The following is a 22,029-nucleotide window of genomic DNA, read 5'->3' as shown; positions in this document are numbered from 1 at the left end:
ATTACGTGTGTGAAAATGCATGGTTTGCAAGGCCGTGTTTGGCAAGCGTCCATCAGGATTCCTTCTTTTTAGTACAGCCGCGAACAAGAGACGACGTGTCACAATTAGAGCCTTTCATCTCCATCACCTAACGGCTCTAGCAGCTCATCAATTGCGTGGGCGACAAGAGAATATCAGTAAATTATCTAATAATGAATTGAGACTTGGGTATATAAACCCTGACACAGATGTCATGAAAAACCATAAACCCTAAACCCTAAAAAATCATCACACACGTACCTCACAAAGTTACAAACAATTAAACAAACAAACGCTAGCTACATCTTCTCTCTTTGTCTACATAATATGATGATGGCGAGCCGAAGACACGCGGCGAACTCGATGGCGGGCACAGTACGGCTGTTCACCACTGCAAGCGCTACCAATAAGTCTCTGATGGCTGCTGCCGGTCATCTTCTTCCTCTGAATTATCTTCATAGCGGTTGTGGTGGTGCCCTAGTCCGGAGTGCTAGCACCAGTGCTGCAACTGTCGACGTGGCTGCAGAGGGTCATAACACTACGGCCCCTTCAACTGCTGGCCACGGCGGTGGTAAGGATGATGAGAAGGGGATCACCAGCTACTGGGGTGTGGGACCCACCAAAGTCACCAAGCAAGATGGAACCGAATGGAAGTGGACTTGCTTTAGGGTACGTACGTACGAATTAGTAGTGTTAATTCTCTTTTCCTGCAAAAAAAAAAGAAAAAACATATACATACAAACCATTTTTGTTTGTTTGTTTGTTTAATATTGTGAAATAATAAAAATATTTGATATTTGATGAAGCCATGGGAGGCGTACAAAGCGGACGTCTCGATAGATCTGAAGAAGCATCACGTGCCAACGACTTTGTTGGACAGAATGGCTTACTGGACCGTCAAATCTCTCCGATGGCCTACTGATCTATTCTTCCAGGTATACATGGGGTATATATTTGGTTCTACTCCATATATATGATATTCCTTTCAAATAATCAAATAGGTATAAAATCACAATTTCGATGATAAATTTACAAGTTATAAGGGTCAACACTAACTTCATTCCATATAAATTTTGTTCCTTCGGTTTATGCAGAACAAGAAATTTCTTCTCCTTTCTTTCTTTTTTAAAGTTCATCTCGAGTTTATTTTCCTTTTCAAATTGACTGGAATTTTAGTTATTAATCTTCTGTGTACAATCATAGTCACATCTTTTTTTCTTTTTTTTTTTTCAAAAGAGAACGACATAAGTCATATTCTGGTCTAGGAAGAAAAGGAGTTGATGAATGTTTGCACTGCAGAAATTTTTTTGGTTTGCAGAGACTTGAAACGAAAGAGACGAGGGGAGAGAGAAAGAGAGAAAACGTGATGAGGAAATAGAGGGGAGGAGAGAGAAAAACGTTTTCCTTTAATAATTTGTTTAAATCACTTTGGATTTAATAAAGAAAATTAATTAACTTAATTAGATTACATCTCAACAATTAAAAGTAGAGTAATAATAGGGAGGCTAAATTTGTAGACTAAATTTTGTAAACTAAATGACATAGAAGTTGATGATTGGATTATTACTTAAATGTCGATAAACGTGCTAATTTCTTATTGATGACACATCATTTAATTTGCAAAATAAGTCTACAAATTTAGTCTCCATAGCATTACTCTTAAAATTATACAAATTTAATGGTTTAGAACTTGTGTAAAAAATGCGGTGTCACCGTCTTATAGTACCCTAATTGAGAGAATTGATAACAGACTAAAAATAAACAGTAAAGTGGGGTCATCATTTTCCAATTGTTATTGGTACTAAAACAAAGTCATATTTGCCTCGTTATTTTGTTTTATATATCTTCATTAAAGAGTGACAAATGACTTTTTAGAAATGTAAATAACTTTTTTCTTTTACGTGAATACTTTCTTGAATGTTTTAATCTCTATTGTGAATACTTGAGGTATATGCATGTCTTTTTCATAATCAATTGTTGTCACAAACATGACATCTCATGTCTGCCTTTTATTTTCCTATTTATCTAATTATATGATTTCTGGATGAATCAATTTATGTCCAAATAAAATTTGTTTGGCACTTTGTATCATGGTGAATCCGTAAATTTCTTGATTTTATAATAGTAGAGAAAAGATTGCTATAGAAAGTGTGTCAAATAATATAATGCTGGGTGGGTGGGTATATACAATATCAGAGGCGGTATGGGTGCCGAGCAATGATGCTAGAAACAGTGGCAGCAGTTCCCGGAATGGTAGGAGGGATGTTGCTGCACTGCAAGTCCCTACGGCGGTTCGAGCACAGCGGAGGGTGGATCAAAGCTCTGCTGGAAGAAGCCGAGAACGAGCGAATGCACCTCATGACATTCATGGAAGTAGCCAACCCCAAGTGGTACGAGCGTGCCCTCGTCTTTGCGGTTCAAGGCGTCTTCTTCAACGCCTACTTCGTAGGGTATATGGCTTCCCCAAAATTCGCTCATCGAATGGTTGGGTACCTTGAGGAGGAAGCAATCCACTCGTACACTGAGTTCCTCAAGGAGCTGGATAAAGGGAACATAGAGAATGTGCCAGCTCCGGCGATTGCCATTGATTACTGGCAGCTGCCACCTGACTCGACTCTGAGAGACGTTGTCACGGTTGTTAGGGCGGATGAGGCACACCACCGCGATGTCAATCACTTTGCATCGGTAATAGGGATTAACTTGTTTAAATCAATTCGGTTGTTCTTGCTTGATTAGTTTCAAATTGGTGTTTAATATCCTTATATGTGCCTTGAACTGCAGGATATACACTACAAGGGACAGCAACTGAGGGAATCACCAGCTCCAATTGGTTATCACTGACGAAATTGCACTGTTTTGCTTTATTACAATGAACAATTTCAGAATCCCAAATTTCACATGAAAATGTAGTATCAAGATGCACTTCTCCAATCGACACTTTGTACCGCAAAGTTCAGACAGTATTTATTTACTAGTTTGGAATTGGTAAATGCAAATGAGTTGGATGAAGATGACTAACTATTCTACGGGAGTGTCACAACCTCGTACTCGTGGGCAATTCTAAGAGGTGATTGCTTAGAAACCGGCCTGTCCTCGGACCACAGCTCCAAATTAACAGTTCCAGTTCCCCAGTGGATTAGGCACTTGTAAACTTGGCTAACGTCAAAGCGATTCACAAGCCCCAACCCAACGCATTTATCCATGAGCATCCATTCACCTGTCCAAAAATAACGACGAATTTTTTTTTTTATCAGAGGTAAGTTACAGCAATTCATGATAGAACTCCGAGAAGAGTGAACTCAAAACTTTTCAAAAATGATTGTTGTAATCCTTTTGCTCCACTTTCTGAAACCTAGGACCGACTACAAAGTTGCACTGTGTCCTCAGAGCATGGTGGAATATCGAATCCCATGGTGTGGTATGAGTTTCATGTTGCCTCTTTCCAATAGTCTAATCTTTCGGTTTCAGGACAATCCTTGTCAGAGTAAAAACCTTAATAACCTAAATGTTTTTATGAATGTAATGACATAAAAAGCAAGAGGAAAAAGGAACAAGAAATGCAAAATTGTCTTCACTTCTCCTCCAGTCACGTTGAGATCCTATGTTCTTAAACTAGGCAAGGCCTAAAACCCCTACTTCGCTAATTTTCTTCTTTGTTGATTTCTTCGTACTCAAATTGTATATAATATTATTTTTTTCCACACAAAACCCTCTGGAAGTAGAACATTCAAAATCAAAGTGGTATAGTCCATACAGTGTTGTTAGTCGTTTACTTAAGGGATCAAAAGTAGTTCTGCATCTTCAGTAGGATAATAAAGTTCGAATGTCACTTTGTAATGAAGGTAAAAACACTGCAAGAAAGATATCATTACCATTAGGCAGTAAATCCCCTTGAAACAACTGCTCATCGGATTCAGGCCAAATTTCATGCTTTGACCCATCGATAGCTGTAAATGAGACATAAGATTCTGTAGGGTGCAAGAGGGTGAACATCGGGTGTACTCTCAGGCAGACCAGCCTGCAAAGAAAAAATTACAAAACAAATTATGCACGTGTATATAACTTATATATTGTTTTTATTTTTAGAAGGACACCAAATTTTATTGCAAATGACGATAAATTAAAGGGCACACAACTAAGAGGGGACAATGCATACAACATTTTTACTGGTTATATGTTTGTGTGTGATTAGAGATAAAAGAAAAGGGATCGGAAATTGTAATTTGGAACAAACCTTGAATATCCACCAGAACCAGCACCAACTTTGCATGCTATAATGCTAGAGTCAATTCGGAAAACCTTGGGATCATTCTTTGGAATATTTAACTGTCGTTGGAGAACCAAACCACCCCCAATATCACCTTCTAACAGAATAGATTCCTCCTCTCCAGCATGCTCAAGATTCCGTCTGCAGAGAGATTTGAGAGAATAAAATGAAGCTACAAGAACTATGAAAATGTACTTTAGGTTCGATATACAGATTGTGGATTCCTAACCACTGAGAATACATACATGCACATTTGTCCTTATATATGTATATTACCCTACCCATATGTATCCATTTACTCCCCTTATTGTTCCTCAATCAGATTTAAAAAAAATAAAAAATAAAAAATAAAAAAAAAGGGATCCTTCACGAAGATTCAATGTGGCTCAAACTCTCACATATTTTGCAATGAAAATAGAATGACGTATTAATTGATAGAAACTAGATAAAACACAATACTATGAAGTGAGGTGTAAAGTTGTGGTTGCACCCCTTCTTTTTGGCCTAACCCAAGAGCTGTCTAGGATAAAAACGACCTAAGAGTCAGTATATTTACTCTAAAATATTTTAAATTCCTACTGGTTGACAAAATCTTCAAAACCCAATGGGATGTTTGAGGCTCAAAACTAAAGGATTATTTACATGAAAAACTTTCTAGTTTGACTACAAGAATGTCTTTGGGAACTAAAGATACTAATGGCATAATGATTAAGCCTATTGGCTAAAAACCCCAATATTTTATTTCAGAAACTCACTCTGTAACATTGTATTCCTCGGTACATCCAGCAGAGCGGTACTCAGTACCACTATACTCTTCATACCCATTAATGTCAACTCTACTGTGAAGCCACTGTGTCCCTGCAATCACCACATGAAAGTATCAATCATAAGAGTATCACTAAAACAAAATTTAGTCTATTCAACCTTATCACCCAAAAAAGGGAAAGAAAATGGCTTAAAGACTGGGCATGTTTAGAAATTTCTTTAATAGATAACGCCTTCGTGTAACAGAATAGACTCATGGTGGCTAAAAATCTCAGTCATTGCCAAACTACAAAATACATAGCGAACCTCATCCCTCACTTCAATATTTATCACTTCATGACTAACCCTCGTGCTCAAAATTTCCTAGCCTTTTGAGGCTATGGATCAAAATTATAGGGTGGCTGATATGGTAGAGGTTTGTGCAGAACAAGAAAATTGGACTTTTTGGTTTTTTTGAAGAAATTTATGTGCACATAAGAGATCGAGGAGTTTGCCACACTAGGGATTGTTTTGGAGAATATTCAGGTTTCAGCACATAGTCCACACTAGGAGTTTGCCACACTAGGGATTGTAACTTGTAAGATATTTTTAATTCTCCGTGTAATAACTGAAAGTAGTCCCTTGCTGTGTTCCAGCCTGCTAAAATGATTTGAAAGTCTGCTCCTAAGGTTCGCCTTTTGGCAAGAATCGTATCTCATAGAAGAGCAAACACTTGTAATTAGTTACAAACAAGAAGACCCAATATTTATCTTTCTCCTCATTGGTGTTATTAGTGCAAAAAAGAGGCTCATTTTAAACTCACTTAGTTTTACATTCTCTATGTTCTTTGGGGCTGTGGTGGCTGTTGGTTGAGGTTGCAGGGATTACTTGGGCTAAATTCTTAATTCATTCTTAAACATTCATTGAGAAAAGTACGTCTTTTGGTGGTGGAAAACTAGTATTTCATGGAATCTTGCACTTGTAGCTGTTTCTTGGGTAATTTTGTTGGACAGAAAAATAAATCTATTTGATAACTACAGTGGAGTGAAGTATGATATCCACCATGAGTTAATGAATATTGGACAATGGTTTATTCATAAGTTCAATATATTAAGCGACCATATAAATAAAATACATTCTACATTTATTAATATATAAAAGATAATCGTAAAAGTACTACCTGAAGGACAGTGCATCATGGAAATAATTCTACCACCAATCCAGGGAACGACTTTAATATCCCAATCACCACCTTTCAGTTCAATAGGAATCCTTGAAAGTTCTATTCCTTTGTGCGCAGAAGTCACTTCCACATCTGGAATAGGCTTGGCAGTTTCTACATTAACAATTTAAGATGCATTAGTCAGGAGCACTGTCACTGATACATCCATTAATCAGGAACATCCCAATTTCAGTCTGCTCACTGATCGGGACCATCCATTTTTTAGGTCCTGTACTAAGGATCATCCTTGCCCTTGCTTTATGAAATCCTGATGGTTACATGAGGCCTACTTCATACAATCTATTTAGACAGTTTCAGAGAAGCTAATTATAGCTGAAAACTAAGTGGCAATAGCAAAACTTTAGCTACACGTTGAGGATAATATGAGACCGAATAAAGTATGAATAGAAGTGTTACCCAAACGAGTTCGGTATTGCTTCTCACTAGTGGAAACCAGCTTCCCAACTTCCTGTTCTAAAGGCATTACAATTTGAAGAACCTCTCCATCATTGCCCCATGTATCAACCTGTTTGAGGGATTCAGGATTGATATGGTACTTTATTAGCAAAAGATAGTTTCAGACACCTAATTGGTATACCTCCAGAAAAGAAGCCATACCATTGCCCCTCCACCAAGCAATAATTGAACATGCAGCCGACGTTTTGGCCTCTTCCAAGATCCTTCAGTTTTTAAAACTTTAACAGTAACAGTAGAAGATTGAAGTTCAGCAACATAGTGTGTCAACAAGAATCCCCCATTCATGAACTCGTATCCATCACCATCATCTTCGTATAGAACACCTTTAGCTTTCCCTGTAAATAATGAGATCATTCATAAAGCTTCTAAGTGCAAAGTTTTGACTACAAATGTTGAAAAACAAAACCTAATTGTAATTCTTTCCTAATAAGAACAACTGGTTTTATTAAGAAAAACGAGAAGAACCGCAAAACACATGGATTATGGACTCCTCTTCACGTTGTCAAGGCCTTAGAGCTATCTCCAATTGAAATTTTTTATGGTTCTAGTGAACATAATTTTTATTCAAGAAGAGATACAACTTTTGATCAATTAGTTAGGCAAGATTTTCAAAATTAGGTTGTCCTAATCAATCCTTCTGGGTTCAACCTCATACTTTCTTATGCATATTATAATAGATAGGTACAACCAAGTATGATAAATCATTTGACCTCAAGTACGGCAAGACCACTAAAACTTGAAACTGTTGACGTTAATAAATAACAACCAAACAATCCAATTTTTTTCGGGAGGAAATTGACAGAACACAATTACCATCTTCATCTAAAGCCACAAGGAGTGTCAAGTCTTCTAATTGATTAGATTCGCCAAGATGCTGATGAGGAGGAGCCACGGGAATAATTGCTCCACCTTGCAAATATAAAGCTGGTAAATCCTACAATAACCAGAAGAGAATGAAAAGAGAAACAAAGAAATGAGGTGGCAAGTAAATATTAAGACAAAATTGGAAACTTAAAACATATCAATATGTACTGTAATACATACCGGATGTGAATCACCAAAATCAAAACTCAACCAAATTCCTTTGGGCAATGTGAACTGCAAACTATCCATCCCCTGACCAGGCTCAGTGCTGACCATGAAAAAAAGGATGTCAGAACAAAATGTGAGGATCATTTCTAATCAATGAAATTCCAAAACTGAATCTCCTCTACACCATCCATGAGTTAAATTTAACCAGAAAGCATTCACGCAATGGGTTCAGAGGGAACAGTAATAAATATATAACTTTTTGTATATTTCCGAATGATGGAAGCAAACTATATGGTGGAAATAAAAGGTCAGGAACACAAGAGTGATAGAATCACATCCAACTGAAGCAGGAAAGGAAGTAATACTAAATTCTAAACAAGATCTTTGGTAAACTCAGGTCATAGTTCTCACAACAGAAAATAAACAATTTAGAAAAGATATTGCAAGCACAATGACTATTGCATGATGCATTTAAATGTATTGCATGAGGCATCTGTTCTGAAAAATTGTTTTTCTAAATAAATGAAAAGATTTACTAATAAGAAGAGATAAAACAGAAGATTGGTAAGCCTTTTTTTTCTCAAAGATGATGTCAAATTCACTATCGGTCTGCTAAAAGCACAGGGACAGACTACAAAAACCATAGAAGATGGAAGCTGAACAATAAAAAGCATAATGTAAAATGATTTGGCTTTTTATCTTGTGGGAAAAGTGCAAGAACCTGGCAATGATTAGAAGTGGACCCAACAAAAAAGAATTCTCCAATTTCCTTAAGCTGGAGTCCTTGGGATCTACACAAGCATTCGACAATGTAATTAGCTGCTTAACAAAGTGATCAGGTCCAATAGACAATTCAACAGCATAAAAAACCCACCAGCAAAAAATGTAGGACTTGCCACTGGAGTGCCCGTTGTATGAGCCATATAGAAGAGAGTGTAAATATGTGGTAGAAGACGGTAGCGCCTAATTAATGCCAATCGGCATACTTCTTCACACTGACATAAAATTGAAATTAGTTCGGAATCATGGTAGGCACAAAACCATCCGTAAATCTAAAAACACAAAAGCACAAATTAAACAAGCAGCAGTGGATTGCAACAAACTGAATATCATTTTCTGAATGATTGATTTCACATGAGAGTTGAGGTAGCCTCATAAACTGAAGTAAAACAGAACATACGATCAAAGCACTGAGGTAAATATGGGCATCGAAGTTGCAAGATCGAAGCACAGGGTATCTTTCTGTCCAGACAGAAGCATGCTTTGGAATTATAAAAGAACATAGATTGGAGATGATACTTGGCCAAGGTGGTGAGACACTGCTGCTCCATGGAGGAGAAGCAGTTTCATTTCTTCTTTTAGCATTATAGAGTGTTTACATTTTTACATATTTTCAAAAGGCCATGTGTCTTTTCACAGTTTGTTATCTTTTTATTTTCTATGCGGTGTAAATTTGGCATCCCTGTCACAAAAATGGGTCCCACACAGCAGGTAAGGGTCCAACTAACTGAGGGTTGACATTGCATGGTATCCAAAATTTAGGTTTATCATTGCAACGTTTTAAAGTTTGGGGTGCAAAGTGAATTTCAGTGATTGTGAACCTTTTATCTACTGCTGGATTCTTTTTTGTACGTTTTTGAAATATTTTATCTATATATAATTAATATTTATATATATATATATGTGTGTGTGTGTATAACATAACAGTACATGTAGAAACCACAGAAGCATTAGACTTTTTAGGCTTTGTTAACATAATTACGAGTAAATAAATTGTTCCAACTTCCTTGAAAGCACAAAATACATAAAGAAACATGGAGCTGCATAGAAAACAAATCCAAAACCTAGGTTTCCAAGTGTTTTATTTTGTAATTAATAAATAATTAGAAATTAAAATCATAGGGGCACTACACAAAAATAATTGGAAAAACTAATAGAGTAGAAGACATAGCTGGAGTCCTATATGTATAACAGTTATTATCTGGTTGAAAGAAGATTATCTTACTCCACTGTAACAGTAAAGTGGCTCAACCAGATGCACCAGCCACCATACATAAAGGGATAATTCAGGAAACACAAAACTTTTTCATAAAGCTCAAGCAGGACAAACCTCTTCCCCAAACGACCAGGGCTCATGGTCAATGGTGTCCATTTCAGAGTGCCCACGGCAAAAGGGAAACATAGAACCTATACCCATCCACCGTCCAAAGAGCTTGGGTGTTGCATTTCCACCAAAACCACCAATATCAGGCCCTGATAGTGGCTGACCACTAAGTCCCTGAAAACAAAGTAAAAGCAATTACAAAAAGGGTTGGACAAAGATGCTCAGACAAACCTTTTTTTTTTTATGTATTTTGGGTGGGGGTTCATCCCCTTTAAAAATAATTCAAACCTTTGTAAAATCTCAAACTAATATTGTCATTAAGACTGAAGGAAAAAAGAAGAAGGAAGTATTAAGAGCACGGATGTGTGCGCGTGCGAGAGAGAGAGAGAGAGAGAGCATATGAAGCACAAATAAGAATGTAGCTGCCAATAAATATAGCTTATCGAAAGAAAATACTTAAAACAGAAAGTCTAGAGAAGATGAGTTGACCATATCTATTAAATTCAACCTTCTTTTGTAGATGTGATCTGTCATACAGAGCACACATGGTTCTTGTACAACAAACCAACCATAGATGAACAGGCATGGAAAACAAATTGAAGTCTGCAACTTTGCTTTATGTAAACAGCAAGTAAACATACCAATTGAAGAACCATGGAAATGCTCATATGGAGGTGCTCCCAAGTTGAAAGATTATCTCCTGTCCACGTTGCAGCATACCGTTGGCTACCACTAAATCCAGCTCTGGTGAGAACAAAAGGGCGTTTTTTTTCATTACCCAGCTTCATTCCTTCATAAGTAGACCTTGCCATCAGCATGCCATAGACCTAGAATGCAGAAAAATCAGCAAACTGAAGCTCAGAAGTTTCGCACATATAGTATTGGTGATACAACAATGAAACGAAAGACATTCACAAACCAGTACGGCTCATTCGCATACCAGGATGCCATAAGAAAGGGATGTTCAAAAGAGTTGAACCTAAAAGGCTAAAACTAACTGTGAAAAGCAAGTAATATGAAGAACACAGTAGTAACGTTGAGTAAATTATACATTGTGATAGTGTGAATGATTCTGACACCCTCCAAGTTCATCATCCCCCTTATGAATATTGCTCTCGGGCATCGTTTTTGTGACAGTCTGAAAAAGGGAGCAAGGAAAATAGATTCAACACCAATGAAAAAACTGCAAAGCACCAATAAACAATTATAAAGCTACCTTAAAAACGGCTGGTTCATTCATATCATTCCATATTCCATCAACACCATTTAAAGTGAAATCTTTGACTAAATTGGACCACCAAGATCGAACTTTTGCCTGTGTGTAGTCTGGAAAAACACAAGGCCCAGGCCACACGTTCCCTGAAAATGGAAAGAAAATCTTAACATGGTAACTTATTAGGTTCGGTTTCTATTTCCATTACATAGAGAAAATGTACCAACAAATGGTCTTCCATCTGCCCTAGAAATCCAGACATCACTTTTACAACCACTATCATAGACAAAATAACCATCTTCCTGTTTTATCCCTGGGTCAAGCATCCAGATTGCCTTGATACCATTTTGATTTAGACCCCTTACCAATGATTTCGGATCTGGAAAGCGCTCCTGAAAGATATCATCAAAATGAAATTGCTTTGTAAGGAATGAAACTAAGAATCCATTGTGTTTATAGGAACAGAACAATGTTCCTGAAAGATATCATCATGATGAAATTCTTTTGTAAGGAATGACAGTCCAATGCCCATTTTGTTAATAGGAAGACAACAGCTTTATATGATAACAGGAACAGTAAACATATACAGTGAACCAGGGATCACTAAACACAACCACCACAATGGGCAGGCAATACAAACATTGAACAGAAGACCAATAAAATACAGCCAAACAACCTGGACCATAAAAAAAATACACCATGGGCCTAGGAAACACTCCCACAGTCTAACCTTGATCCATAAGAAATTAAATGCAGTCCCACTGTTATCCACAAAATTATGCCATTCTTGAGGTGTTTTGATATAGGCGCCTCAGTTTTGAAATTCTCAGATTTAACATCCATAGCTTTTAGACTTTTGATCAAACATTCTTATCTAATTTTTAATAACAAAACTTACACATTTGGTTTACCAATCAAATAACAAATTAATATCACCTAAATCCTAAAATCTAGGAGATATATTATCCCATAATTCATTTCAAATGACACTTTTCATTACTCAAATAAAAAATATCATTAAAATTCTAAAAATACAACTAACATCCTATTAAACATAACGTACCAATAACTTGGTACATAATTGGTACATTATATAATCTTAGTTTTGGTATGCATTAATATTTTGGTACATTATAGATTACTAATTTTGGTACATTATGTTATTCTTGTTTTAGCATGTACCATGGTATTGGTACAATGTGTTAACTTAACTTTGGTACGTACAATCTAGTGGTACGTTATGACCCTTGAAAAAGAGAGAATTTTTCATATTAAAACTTTGTACTGAAAATTAATTATATCAAATTCTTAACAATTATTTATTGGGATAATGACTCAATCAAAAAATTCAAACTTATTTTCTTTCCAAGAATTTAGGGATTTTAGATCTGATCAGTTTCAATATAAAAATCTCTTATTTTCATTTTTTTTTCTTTAAAATTTACTTAAAATGATGAGTTGGAATTAAAAAATGACATGGATAAAGATAGAAGCACCTTAATCAAAATACAAAGCGTTTTAATAAAAAGTTGAAAACCCACAAATGTTTAATTAATAAGATGTAGAATTGGAGCGCTTTTATTTAATTTTGCCTTAATACAAATACGTAAGTGTAGGATTGAGAAGTGTCTCATACTAGAACTATTTGACCTGCTCACGATCTTGTCCATTGTTGATTGAGTCAACAATGACGACATCGGCGTATGTCAGTCCATAATGAATGGCAATAAGTTTCTCATCCAAAATAAAATACAATAGATTCCACCGGAGCGTTCAAATTAGCCCACCCTTAACTGTTCATGATGGTGTATTTGTTAGAAGAACATAATAAAGGACAACTTTCAACGCAATTAGAAGTCAAGCAACTTCGAGCAACCAGTATAAGCAATTCTTGGTATAGTTCGGTAAACTTACTAGTGACAGTACATGGATTTCTGAAGAAGACTATGCTTGATTTTTGGAGGCTTTCTCAGAGAATTAACTTTTTCCTTCATGATGGGGTTGAAGTTGGAGCATGTACGAGGTTTTCCAAGAGTAACTTTACTCGCTAGCTGCTTGGCTTAGTTGTTTTCTTATCAATTATGTTTCATATAATTTGATGGATGCTGTTTATAGTCTTTTCTTAAATGGTCATGTGACAGTCATGTGACTTTTTCGGTATTCTGGGAGGACTGCTACTAAATACTTGTTTAAGCAGTCAAGGGCAAGGATGTTACCAGACTTTGTATTCTTTTTCCCCCTCAGAAACATCAGAATGATTCCCTTGGTATCTTTTCCCTGGAACTCATCTATCTAGCTTCCGACTTTGATCCTATTTCTCATAGCTTCAGAGGTTGAAGTCAATAACAACATATTAATTAAGATAGTACGCTACAGATGGATTCAAATGGTTAGTTTCAGTCCATCATAAAATGGGACATTTCATAGATGTTGTTCTGTAACTTTAATTCTTCTTTTTTTTTTTTTTTTTTTTTTTTTTTTTTTTTTGTCTTTTCAGTGCATGTTACTAGTTTCTGGTGTGGTTATTAATGCCACAGCTACACGCCAACAAGCTACACTTATGTGTACACTTCACACCACATAAGTTGCGGGTCTGACGAGCCAATTAAATATGTCCATGTAAATTCTCTCTGCATCTCCAAAAGTAACATAAAATGACACAACTCACACTAGAAGTAAAAGTCAAAGACATCCAGCAAAATTCTACAAATGAACCTAGTCGGAACGACTCATTCAAAATAGCACCAAGCTAATCAGATGACATGATGTGATGGAAACTACCCAATGTATTGTCACTAATAAAGAACATTTAAGTGAAAGTATACCTTGTCAAAAGTGAAACAACGAAAGCCATCCATGTAATCAATATCCATCCATATGACATCACAAGGAATACCCTTCTCTCGAAATGTTCTTGTAATCTGCAAGTGTAAGCCGGTCAATGATCATGCAAATTGATCACATGCTGTAGAGATTTGTACTAACTATATGTGTCAAAGAATTTACATAACTATGATGAAAAACAGGTGAGATTCTGGTTGTCAAGCTCATTTATATGTTGTCCGTATCACCAGAAACAATTGATGGCATAGTATTTGAAAATGTATTTGACGAAAAATGTAACCAACAAGAGAAAGTGAGAGAAAACTAAGCATGGATGATAGCCTAAGGAAGAGAGAGAGAGAGAGAGAGAGTTTTAACTTCAGATATTTTTTATGAACTTACCTCTTGAACTTTCTTATCAGAGTCATAGCTCCAACGGCATTGATGATAGCCTAAGGACCACTTTGGGGGCATAAATACAGTCCCTAGTGAGAAAATTAGCAACAATAAAAACAAAATCACTAAAATTAAAAAGAATTATCAAAAGAAATCACATAACATATAACTTCTGTCATATACCTGTGTTCTCTTCAAACCCACCACATTTAGTACTTATATTATTAAATTTATCTTATATTACATGTATATTAGACGTCAAATTGAAACTATGAATGCTAAGACAATTTATTAACTGTCAATGCAAAATTCAGCACTAGAAGACTCGTACAACTATCAAATTATCATAATTTGTACAAACTTAATTATAAGGCTCTTCAACTGGGTGTACAATCCTACAGTTTGGTCACCTTTTAGTCAAAAGAAAGAGGAAATGGAACAGACAGGAAGAAAACTTGAATCATGAATTAGTACCAACAAGCACTTCCCCCTTTACTTTCTATGTATGTGAGTGTGCGCATATATTGTATGGTTCACTTTGATAGCATAAGAGAACATGCTAAATGGTTAAAGAACTTACCAATTACATGCGATAAAGATATCAAAACAGCATCAGGTGAAGCAAATGGACCAAATGTAATGACCGGATAAGAGGATGGAGCAATGAACTGTATCATCGATTCTTTCCTCAGATCAATCTGCTCATGAGAAAATACAATTAATCAAAAAGTAGGTCAATAAATTTACAAGTTTAACGTTCACAATTTTACATACAAGTTAAACCCAAAGGGAAGAGATTCAGATGTCATGGCACCTCACAGCGCCGTGTTGTATCAGCAAGAATTCCTAATGCCTCTCCAGTTGGAAGAACAGCCAGCACCCAAGGATGTGACTGGTACAATGATGTAGTTCCAGGACCATAGCCCCATGCATCCGTGTTCCAAGTAAAAACCTAAATCAAACAGAAATACAAAATATTTAGGAGAGGGGAAACTTTCCATGGATGGACCAACAAAAGTAACTTACTCTTTTCCCTGTTCGCTCAAGTTGCCCACTAACTTCCCCAGTTCCATAGAAAGAGGTCCCGGAAGGAAGCTACACCAGAAGCAATTCTATCACGTTAGTTGATGCATAGGGGAATTCTCACATTGCAAGGGCAATACAATTGTTAAGAAAACACAAAAAGAAATAGATAATACTAAGAGCACCAAATGCAGTATGAAAGCCCATTGCTGACCTCAAGTTTGACAATCTGCTGCCCCAAAAGGCATTCGAAACTTGGGACATATGAAGGTGTGTTGTGATTCATTATTGGTGTTTCTCTATCCTTGCTATTAGTAAAAGAGACACTAGGATGTGCTGCATTTCGATCATTTGCAGAGCAATCAAATCGGAATATTCCATCCTCAACAATAGGCTCGAAAATCATAGCTCCTGATGTGGCATCTGCAGTGACTGCCTTCCCTTTGTAATCAGCCATTTTAGATACCAAACATTCAGTAACCAACCTTTCAGCAGACCTCTTCTTTCTGCATGCCAAAATTTTCACCGTAAATCTTTCAGTAATGATCAAACGCCTTGCACAAGAAACAACAATATCTTAAGGGAAAGTGCATTTTTGAATCCAACAGCTTACTCCACATCTCTATGACAAAATACTGAAACAAAGATTACTTAATCATTTTGGAAAATACAAAACAGAGAAATTTCAGTGTGTTTGTATCCTTTGAGAAAGTATCACAACTCAGCTACCACACAATTATTATAAAATGGTGCATTTCAATATCTAGATGTACATATATACAGCCTTTTTAATTTTTGCATGTTGGATCGGATGAATTGAAGAGGATCAAGGACAGAAATTAACAAGGGTGTGTGAGAAGTAAAAAGAGGTGTGTGGATAGCACACCCCATATGTATATCTTTTAAACCATTTCTTGATTTATACTCCCCACCCTTGGCCTTGCGCAGGGAAATGTCATTTCTCGTATATGAAAATCTATCTCCGTCTACTATAAGAAAAAGGGAATTTTAAAAAAACTTTCGTTACTGTTCAGAAAAACCACATGTTTACATTAAAAAATCAATCATGATTCTATTCGTTTTATTTTGACATTTTCGTTAAAACTCCAAATTTTCAAGTCATTTTCATTAGTTTTGCTTAAAAAAAAAGATTAAAAGATAAATTAAAAAGAGTTTCTAATGCTACATACACATTAAGCTGGAGTCATTGGTTGTCGTTGAATATACCAAATACTTACACTGGATTCGAAATTTGGAAGGAACTCGACATGCAAATTGCAAAGAATCACTCAGATCATCATATTGATCCTTAATTACTACTTAATTTGGAATTCGGATTGCATTAAATAAAGTGACAAGTAATAAGAACCTGATGGTGATGATCCCAAATTCAAGAGCACGGAGGTTCCTCAATCCGACCACCGCAAACGGAGAAAGAGGATGCCTCGGAGCGAATTTCGATGATCCTCCTCTGCCACCTACTACACTGCCACTCGCTGCTACTCCTACTTCTCCCATTTCTCGCCGCACTCCCTTGTTTAATACTTTTTTTTTATTATTATTATTATTATTATTATTATTTATTTATTTATTATTTTTCTGAATGAAAAGGCAACTTCCCATTGGGCCTTTGGGGCCTTGACGACAATGACGCATGCGCTGCTTCTGGAAATGTGAAGCTCTCCCGTGAATCAACGATTCAACAGCATAGCTGACAGCTTATTTGTCGTTTTGTATTCGCAACCCGAATAAGTAACTGAGAGATGACAGGTATGGGATTCTTTTAGGAGCCTGACTCATGTGGCCACGTGTACGTACTAAGAATCGGAATGACCACAAATCGGATCACAAACGAATCGGATTGATAAAAGGGACTGTCCACTTAAGCAAAGTTGAAACTCAATCGAGCGTGAGGGTAGTTTTGATGTTAAAAGTTGATTCTCATCCCACCTCCTCCTTAGGAATGTCATCTCATTGGTATATATGTGGTTGTTAACTCAAAATTTGTAAGTTAACAAACTAGAACAATTAGTCTTTAATGGGCTCGATTTTAAAGCTATAAATGAAATGAACTCAAGATGAAGATGGTTCACATTTCAATTAGTCCTTAACGGTCGAAAAGTACTTTATGTTGCTTAGTTAAACCAAACTTGTGTTCAATCGGCTATAATGCTCAGAAATGCCTCATTCTAATTCGTCTGGGCCTTGGACTTCCTGTTCTTCTTTGGGTTCAAGGGTTCCTTCTTGGGCATGAGTTATAACGATCGGCCGGACCTCAAAACAATTAATGGCTGAAAAGAACACCTTGGGTGCTCCTTTCTTATAGAGCGCTCCAGGTTGAATGGTTTGTCTAGTGCTTGGTTCTGTCTTGTCGGCGTTTCATCTAGAAAAGCGGTTGGGCATGTTTGTGCAAATGGTATACGTATCAGTGACAGATTGGCAGAGTGATCGAGGCGCCTTCGCATCAAATGCATTACAGGGCAAGTGTGGCTTGGTGCACCGTGATGTCTCTTCACATCTAGGAACCAAGTTCGCATACATTCGTGGACGGAGGCAAAATCTAATCAGAATAGCCCATGATCTCCAACAATGGGGTTGATTGGGAGTGTGGTTCAATCTGAATAGGACTACCTACATATCTCCGGGAAAGAAAATCAAACAACGGATGTAGTTCTAAGAAAGAATGAAGTTAACCATCTTTGACGAATAGCCTATGGCGGGGTGCTAAGGAGATGAGTTCTCCATAGACGTGTCTACGCGTAGATGGCGGTGTAAAGGCCTCTATTAGGGATAGAGAGAATATGTATGTCTTGTATAAAATAATTGTGAAATCCCGTTCCCGGATTTCACTGTTATAATCTACTTATTTATATTATTGGGATTTTATATTATTTTTCAAGAAATTATATTAATTTATTTGGATTTAGATCTTAATTAAATTAGTTACAAAGTTTGAAGTTTGGAAAGTAATTATCTAAAATTCGTTGACCTTTCGAGGTCACAAGTAATGTATTTGAATAGATCTTGAAACTATGAACGCATAGGCGAAAGCCATTTGCGAGTCTGGATTATAACGGTAAAGATACATACATTTGAAGTGTGTTACTAAACTATAGATTTTAAATTTATTTTAAACTCCCATCTTGTGGGAAGGAGGCCAATCATATTTATGTGAGTTAAGGGGAATTGACCAATCAGCAAGGGGAGAGGGAAGAAAGGAGAGAGGCGGGAGAGAAAAGGAGGGGGAACAGCCCAATCAGACAAAAAAAAAAAAAAAAAAAAAAAAAAAGGGAAATGAGGGGAAAGGAGAGACCTAAAACGGGTTAATTTTCACCTGCGAACCACCATATTTGACCCGGCCATATCTTCTTCATCCGACTTCTGTTTTGGGTGATTTTGGTGTCCATGGAAAGCTCTTGACGAGTCCTACATCCCTGCAGTGTTAGATTCCATTTTTTTCTTTCCATTTTTCTAGGTCGAAGCCACAAAGTGCTAAGGGTTTTCCGGCGAGTTTTCTCATTGTACGGTGATTCCAACAATGATTACCGTCCATCATCACTACCAATAGACTCCCCTTAACCCCTGGAGCAAGGCCCAAGTATTGGATGAGGCAATCGGAGTTCGTTTTGGCGATGAATCGAGGAACACCCATTTCTAGGGTCTCCGGCGGTTTGGATGAAATTGAGACACTTCCCGGCCGAATTGGACTTGGCCACAGGTATGAAAATTGCTCCTCTAACTGAGATATACTTGCCTATAAAATTTGGTGATTTTTAGAAATAGTTGAATTTTCCGGCGAGTTGAGGCGACTGACTGCCACCCAGGGCGGCACGTGTGGCGGCGAGTGGTCAGTGGGCCGCTGATGCTATTTTACACTAAATTGATATTTTGATCTCAGATTTGAGATATGTATGATGTGGTTTGATTATTGTGAGCCTAGTTTCATTATGATACGCTACTTGATTATTGTAGGAATCGATGATCCGACCGTTGGATCGTCACCAAACTTTGATACATTATAGAACCTAATATTTGAAGATAGCTGGAACTGACGGATCAGAAATCCGATGTACCGATCTTCCGGATCGAATTACGTAGGGTTGTAGACCTTACCGTTGACCGAGAGTTGACTTTTGGTCAACATATCTCGAAACGTTTTAAATACTAAATCTAGTACCACAGAATACTAAGTGAAGTCTAGTGGGACCACTTTGGTTTGGTAGTGACTTGAATATATGTGATACAATTATTGCCTTGATTTCTTATATTAATGTCAGATGTGAATATGATTTGGGTTATAAATGAAATTTCTATTGAAATGTGATTATACACACACACACACACACACACACACACACACATACACACATATTTAGCCATAGACCTATGTTTATTAAACATGATTTGGCTTGTGTACTGATGATGATCGTGATATGTGATTTGACGTGCATATTTGAAAGGTGGTTGATTTGCATAGATGGTATGATATGATGAAATGTGAGTGACTTTAATATATGTGAATATGAAATGGTTTTATAATTATGTTTCCTATAAATTGTTAATTTTTATATTTAGCCATCAATGTAGTTTTATGAAGGGGGATTTGACATGCATATTGGAAATATGGTTTGTTTTGTATGATTGGCTTGATTTAATAAAAGGTGAGGGCTAGTGGTGGACCGTTAACCCATCGTCATGGGGTTTGTTGCTTCGAAACGTGTTTCACCCCTCGTTTCATTACTTCATTTCTTGTTCCGTTGAGCCTTTATAATTTGAGTAACTTGATTCATGTGTTGTTTCATTGATTGGTTGTTATGCATTGTGCTCCACGATTCCGTTGAGTGATGGTCCGGAATCGTGTCCTGGTTCGGATTCCTTTGAGTGATGGTCCGAAATTGTATCTTAGTTTGGATTCCGTTGAGTGATGGTTCGGAATCCCTTTTACTCTGCAAATCCGTTGAGTGATAGTCCAGAATTGTATCCTGGTTTAGATTTCGTTGAGTGATGGTCCAGAATTGTATCCTAGTTTGGATTCCGTTGAGTAATGGTCCGGAATCCCTGTTACTCCGCAATTCCGTTGAGCGATGGTCCGGAATTGTATCCTGGTTTGGATTGCGTTGAGTGATAGTCCAGAATCCCCTTTGGTATCTTGGTTCCGTTAGGTGGTCCAAAATCCCCTTTTTCTTGAGATTTAGTCTTCAGCCGAACTGTATCGCTCTAGCCTCACATTTCAATGTGTTGTATGTGTTATTGATGATGTGATGGTTGTCATTATTGATTGATGTGATTAAGGAATGATGTTGGTTATGGTTATGGTAATTATGATTAGACTCGTTGACCATTGTGACTAGTGAATAAGATTGTGCTCCGTCGTTTATTCCTTGTAATATTGCATGTTATGCATTGTGATATATTGTTGAGACATAGTGAATTATGTGATGAATATTCGAGTGTAGTGAAATGATGAACTACGAATGGCTTGATCCTTGTTGAGGGTATGTAGGCAGTCTAACGAAGAGGTTAGATGCAGCCATAAAATATACGAAAATTACGACGCAATTCGAATATTGAGTTATGCTTTGTACATATCCTAGAGGCGGGGTATGTTAGAGATTCAGATATTTGGTGATGTCACGTGTCGATCTTGGACGTATGTTGGGATCGGGGCGTGACAATAATAGACTTAGAGAAAGATAGATGTGGATATCCCCTTGATAAATGCACAGGCTAGTGTTTTTATAGGGATCTTGAGAGTCTTTGTAGGGAAAGTAATCTTCATCAAATCGGGAGACTATTTAGGAGGAAATCTAGGATAAGATACCTAATCTTCCTAGAATCTTAATTATGTTATCTAATCCCTAAGATATCTTAATTTGGCTTGAATCAGGTTTCCTCACTTGGTAGACAAGTAATATCTTCAATAGGCCAAACCTTAGTTCACTGGACTACACTCCATGGGCCTAGAGCATTCCAGTCATTCTTGCCATGTGTCATGGGCTCAAAGAATCATAGTCCTACAATTGCCACTAACTATGATTTTGAAAGTGCGTTCCGCTTCGAAGATGGATAATTACCAACAGACCATGAATGAATCAAACCAGGATAACTTATCCAGAATGCATAACAAAATGACCTTCAAACTTCTTGTTGATCCAGAGCTGACCACTTCTGGCTAGTCCTACTTACTTGTATTTCAATGGTTTGATCTTTCGGAGTTCCGAACCATATTGTAAACCCCTAGTCACAGTAAGCTAGATGCGAGGCAGACTGTGCCTATGTATTCTTGGAAGGACTTAGATGCCTTAGGAAATATTTTTCTAAGTGTATTTTACTCAAGTTATTAAGCCTGTTTGTTAAGTACTAGGTTTAATGTTTGCCTTCCTTTGTCAAAAATTGTAAATGTTACCACACATGCTTATAATTTAGAGTTAGGGTACACTGCTGATCTGGGATTTCTACTGGGATTGAACTTGTCAAAGCACCAGCCTTCTACACTACAAAAGGTTTGAATCATGCATTTGCATATCAAGCTTATTTTTCCAGATTCTTTTTGTTTAGTGCAGTTGTCTAGTCATAAATTTCGTCAATTGTCCAGCTGTATAGGCACGTAAATTAAGATAGCCCACATGAGCCATCTGACACCTTTTCCCATGCGTGGATTTCTCACCCTTAATCTGAAAAGGTTTCTTTGTCTTGCAACACGTGTCCCC

The 22,029-nt window shown here is 37.0% G+C and overlaps 2 protein-coding genes across 2 annotated transcripts; one reads left to right on the top strand and one right to left on the bottom strand.

Moving 5' to 3' along the window:
* Window positions 1–243: 243 nt before the first annotated feature.
* LOC137730683 (ubiquinol oxidase 2, mitochondrial-like) lies at window positions 244–3,027 on the top strand. Its single transcript, XM_068469649.1, has 4 exons — window positions 244–687; window positions 825–953; window positions 2,215–2,703; window positions 2,800–3,027. The coding sequence occupies exons 1-4, from the start codon at window positions 346–348 to the stop codon at window positions 2,857–2,859; spliced, it is 1,020 nt and encodes a 339-aa protein (XP_068325750.1). The 5' UTR covers window positions 244–345; the 3' UTR covers window positions 2,860–3,027.
* Window positions 2,853–16,858, bottom strand: LOC137730682 (uncharacterized). The gene is made up of 23 exons (XM_068469648.1): window positions 16,689–16,858; window positions 15,534–15,825; window positions 15,323–15,391; window positions 15,111–15,248; window positions 14,877–14,994; window positions 14,303–14,385; window positions 13,903–13,998; window positions 11,301–11,469; window positions 11,081–11,223; window positions 10,916–11,002; window positions 10,506–10,691; window positions 9,871–10,038; window positions 8,635–8,755; window positions 8,482–8,551; window positions 7,773–7,860; window positions 7,542–7,662; window positions 6,870–7,063; window positions 6,669–6,777; window positions 6,210–6,365; window positions 5,041–5,143; window positions 4,253–4,426; window positions 3,891–4,036; window positions 2,853–3,235 (listed from the first exon to the last, which is right to left on the bottom strand). The coding sequence occupies exons 1-23, from the start codon at window positions 16,835–16,837 to the stop codon at window positions 3,042–3,044; spliced, it is 3,174 nt and encodes a 1,057-aa protein (XP_068325749.1). The 5' UTR covers window positions 16,838–16,858; the 3' UTR covers window positions 2,853–3,041.
* Window positions 16,859–22,029: the final 5,171 nt, after the last annotated feature.

This window comes from Pyrus communis, chromosome 4 (genome assembly GCF_963583255.1).
Source record: "Pyrus communis chromosome 4, drPyrComm1.1, whole genome shotgun sequence".
Lineage (NCBI taxonomy): Eukaryota > Viridiplantae > Streptophyta > Magnoliopsida > Rosales > Rosaceae > Pyrus > Pyrus communis.
The sequence above is the reverse complement of the archived record's forward strand: the minus strand, read 5'-3'. Positions and strand labels throughout refer to the sequence as shown.

What these genes read in the sequence shown, in the direction of transcription:
- LOC137730683 (XM_068469649.1), top strand. Translation starts at nt 346, where the DNA reads ATGATGATGGCGAGCCGAAGACACGCGGCGAACTCGATGGCGGGCACA. An exon ending in CTACTGATCTATTCTTCCAG is followed by an intron (nt 954 to 2,214) that starts GTATACATGGGG and finishes ATACAATATCAG; the next exon opens with AGGCGGTATGGGTGCCGAGC. An exon ending in ATGTCAATCACTTTGCATCG is followed by an intron (nt 2,704 to 2,799) that starts GTAATAGGGATT and finishes CTTGAACTGCAG; the next exon opens with GATATACACTACAAGGGACA.
- LOC137730682 (XM_068469648.1), bottom strand. Translation starts at nt 16,837, where the DNA reads ATGGGAGAAGTAGGAGTAGCAGCGAGTGGCAGTGTAGTAGGTGGCAGA. An exon ending in CTGATAAGAAAGTTCAAGAG is followed by an intron (nt 13,999 to 14,302) that starts GTAAGTTCATAA and finishes TTACACTTGCAG; the next exon opens with ATTACAAGAACATTTCGAGA. An exon ending in CATGATGCACTGTCCTTCAG is followed by an intron (nt 5,144 to 6,209) that starts GTAGTACTTTTA and finishes TGGTGATTGCAG; the next exon opens with GGACACAGTGGCTTCACAGT.